This window comes from Thunnus albacares, chromosome 21, assembly GCF_914725855.1.
Source record: "Thunnus albacares chromosome 21, fThuAlb1.1, whole genome shotgun sequence".
NCBI lineage: Eukaryota > Metazoa > Chordata > Actinopteri > Scombriformes > Scombridae > Thunnus > Thunnus albacares.
The window spans coordinates 27,077,542-27,081,153 of record NC_058126.1 but is presented as its reverse complement, the minus strand read 5'-3'; the positions used below and the strand labels follow the sequence as shown (position 1 = coordinate 27,081,153).

The window sequence follows — 3,612 nt, the reverse complement described above, 5'->3', positions numbered from 1 at the left end:
TAGTATAAAAATAATTTTAATGAAAACCTATCACTCTTAAATCTCATTTTACAAACTCATCATAGTAAATAAAATTCAACTCACAACACATTTGATTTCACAGGTTAAGAAAAAAAAATGGCTAAAACTGTCAACTCTCACAATAACCTGAGGTGAGGTGAAACAATGATGTGTTAATGACATGTGTTAAGAACTTCTGTCAGTGGGCTGAAATAATGACACATCTACATAAAGCAAAGTTTGTTGTCTTGATATTCCAGGAGTGATGCCTCTAGCAGAGACATTGATAGCAGATGACTCAAGTCAAACTTCTTTGGAAACACAAGTGCAAATACATCAGTCTGACGGTATTCATGCAAATAAATCTGTACAACTAAAAAGGGAGAATAAATGAAGAATTTTAGGTGTAGCAGTTTGCAAGCTGTAGTGACTGTTTCAGAGGACTGTGTTGCCTTCAATCGTACAGCATTTTAAAGATACCCTCCAACATGGCACAGCCAAGAAGCCTCACACTGCCGACAACACTACTGTGCAATGTCCTTGGTTGATCATTAGCAGCAACTGTTCAATTAGGCACACAAATAAGTGAACCACATTTACTTGAAGAAAAAAAAACAAACATCAATCCGGTTAGAGTGAGCGACAGGAAACAACCACAAAGCTGGATTTTAGTACAAGTGGTGCTTGGTGCTGGGTTTTATATGTGCCGAATTGTAAAGTGCATCCGGATATGGCGTCCTAGAAATTTTGATTTTGAGGCACACATTGTATTTTCGCCGATCAACAAGACGCCATTTAACTGCATACTTTCTGAACAGGATTCGACATGAAGGACCATACAAGAAAATTGTTAGTCCACTGTCCGGTAAAGCTGACGCTGCAGGACAGAACCCACTAAAACGCTCCTAAAACGAGTCCATTTGACTAAAGCCACAGCTGTAAAAACAGTCATATGTGGGAGCGCAGCTGCTCCAGGTCAGGCAGCAGCTCCTGGGCGCTGGGTCTGCAGCGGGGCTCTCCACTCCAGCACCGGCTCAGCAGAGTCCTGCACAGCTGCCCCTGCTGCGACCGGAACACTTCTTGGTCCTGAACCGACGGCCGCAGATGGTGTGCCACAACCGCGTAGAGCACGTGCTGCCTGTCGCCGGTGTAGGGCTGCTCTCTGGTGATCAGCTGCCACAGAGTGATCCCGAAGGAGAAGATATCCGCTTTGACAGACACCCCTTCTCCTTTCAGCAGCTCCGGGGCTCTGTGCGTGTACGTGCCGCCTACGTGGCTCAGATAGGGGCTGATGGCGGTATCCTCGCACCCGCGGTCCAGTTTCAGAGAACAGCCGAAATCGGCGATTTTGCAGACGTCCTCACTGGACACCAACACGTTGGCTGGTTTTATGTCCAGATGCACAATACTGTGGGAGTGAAGGAACCGCAATCCGTGAACAATGTCTGAGGAGTACCTGAGCCACCTGTCTGCCTCCAGCGGCTCTGCACAGCCGTAAATAGTCTGCTGCAGATTTCTGCTCCCGACCAACTCCATCAGTATCGTTCCGATGCTGCTTTCATCTCCAAAATCCGCCGGTACGCAGGTGGTCGCCGCGATGACGCGAACGATGTTTTTGTGCCGCAGGTGTGCAGCGTTCAGCTCGGCCCAGAAGCTCTGTCGAGACGCCAGTTTGTTCTTGGCGCACTTTTTGACTTTCTTCAGTGCGACGGTCTCCCCAAGGTACTCCGCCTTGTAGACCGAGCCGAACCCTCCGGAACCCACAGGCTGCACGGAGCGCAGCTCCTTCCAGTAGATCACAGAGGACCAGAGCCGACTGGCGACTCTGCCGTGGAGCCGCTGAGCAGGCACCTGTAAAAAGGAGCCGTGAGGGTGTTTGGTCAGCGGGCTGCTGCAGGTCCCAATGTCCACAGAGGGATAGATGTCTTTGGGCAGCAGGCGGGTCACGGGGATCGGAGAGGGCATGATGCGCGTCGTTCTATTAGTCCCGCACAGTCTGAAGTGTGCTGCTGACTGAACAGCAGCTCTGCAGCCTCAGGGCTTTTCAGCACACGCAGACACAGACAGCCACACCGCCGCTTAGTGTTGAGGAGTATGAAATGCTTTCTTTTTGGGTTCAACGGGTTCGTTTAGATGGTTCAACTCAGTTTACTCTACCGACAGTAGGGGAGAACAGGGCAAAATGAGCTACATTTAGTATTTGATGTTAGGAAAGCACATTCACGTGCACGTGTGTTAAAAAGTAACCACCATGTGTGTGTATATGACATGGACGTGATCAGCAGCAGTTTTCTGTAGTGTAGCAGTTTCAGAAGTGAACACTGACAAATTTGAGCTGGTAGCTTCAGCATGAGGCTGGGGGAGGGAGCTGCACTGAGCGATATGTTACAGCTCAGAGCCTGTGTTTGTCCTTTTCAGTCTTTCCACCGAGACCTTTCCAGCATGCAGGAACAGACAATCACATTCTAACAACTAGTTCAGTATAAGGTGGTGATGATAACATGACAGCACCACAGCGTGCTGCATCACCCATTGATGGTATACTGTGTTACTCAGGGCTACTCTTTAGTTCTGTTCCCCTGCAACTGATCAAGTTTTGCTGATACTTGGAACTTCAAATAGGCTTTTGACATCATCTGCAGTGTCTTTTTCCAAGACTGCCTGAAAACTGACCTTGTGGCCAGTTGTGAATGAATTCTGAATTTTCCAGAACCCCCACAAAGGGATTTCAAGCAAACAGACATCATGGTTAAGTGTGAGAAGCATGAATGAAGGTGCAGACAGCAGTGAGAGCAGGACTCAAGGATTAAGTAGCATAGAGTGAAATATATCCAAATATTGTAAGATGAAATTTCAATGGAAATTCTTTTGCCTTTTTGATTGTATTGTTTAGCATTACCAGTAGATTAAATAAACTCAGCATCAAATGAGAACAACAGCATAAAAATAATCACTAGCTCACATCCTGGTGTAACCACATCATATTTGCATCAACACTTCCTGAGCACTATAAATGTGTATGTGCCAGAGATGAAACCGTTGACTCCAGTGGGATAGGAAACCAAACTTAAAACCAACATCTGCCAAGTGTAGGCTGCCTTGCTCACATCGGAGAGTTGTGATATGCATGCATACTTCTGAACTGTCACAAAAATGTACAACTAAAAAACAATCTCATGAGAAGCAAGAACGACTGTCAACGACGGTCTGTATGAACTCAAACATTTCAGTTAAATAAGCAGCTCATTATCAGAATCATTATTATTATGCTACATTTAGCTGAACAGTACGTTCAGAAATCATGTTGCCAGATGTCCATGGTGACACTGAATGGGAAGTTTTTGGAGTGAAGTTTGGTATCTTATGGCTGTAGTGAATGGATATATGGACATAAGACATGTTGTGCACCTCCAGTTCTTGCAAAATATCAAGTTCTGACTTTAACAATGAGACTTGTGATATTCTATACATTTTTCTTATACTCATCCAATTTCATGTGCAGAGCCAAACCAACAATAAACTGATCTACTAACAAGTATTGTGTGTGTATCAAAGCCTGATCAGTTTGATTCTTCTGTGTCATAGAGCTCCAAAAACTATTAAAAACACATC

General features: G+C 45.6%; 1 protein-coding gene across 1 annotated transcript; it reads right to left on the bottom strand.

Annotated features, from left to right (window-relative positions):
• On the bottom strand, positions 1-2,377 carry mos (v-mos Moloney murine sarcoma viral oncogene homolog). Its single transcript, XM_044340451.1, has one exon. The coding sequence runs from the start codon at positions 1,963-1,965 to the stop codon at positions 949-951; it is 1,017 nt and encodes a 338-aa protein (XP_044196386.1). The 5' UTR covers positions 1,966-2,377; the 3' UTR covers positions 1-948.
• Between the last annotated feature and the right edge of the window lie 1,235 nt (positions 2,378-3,612).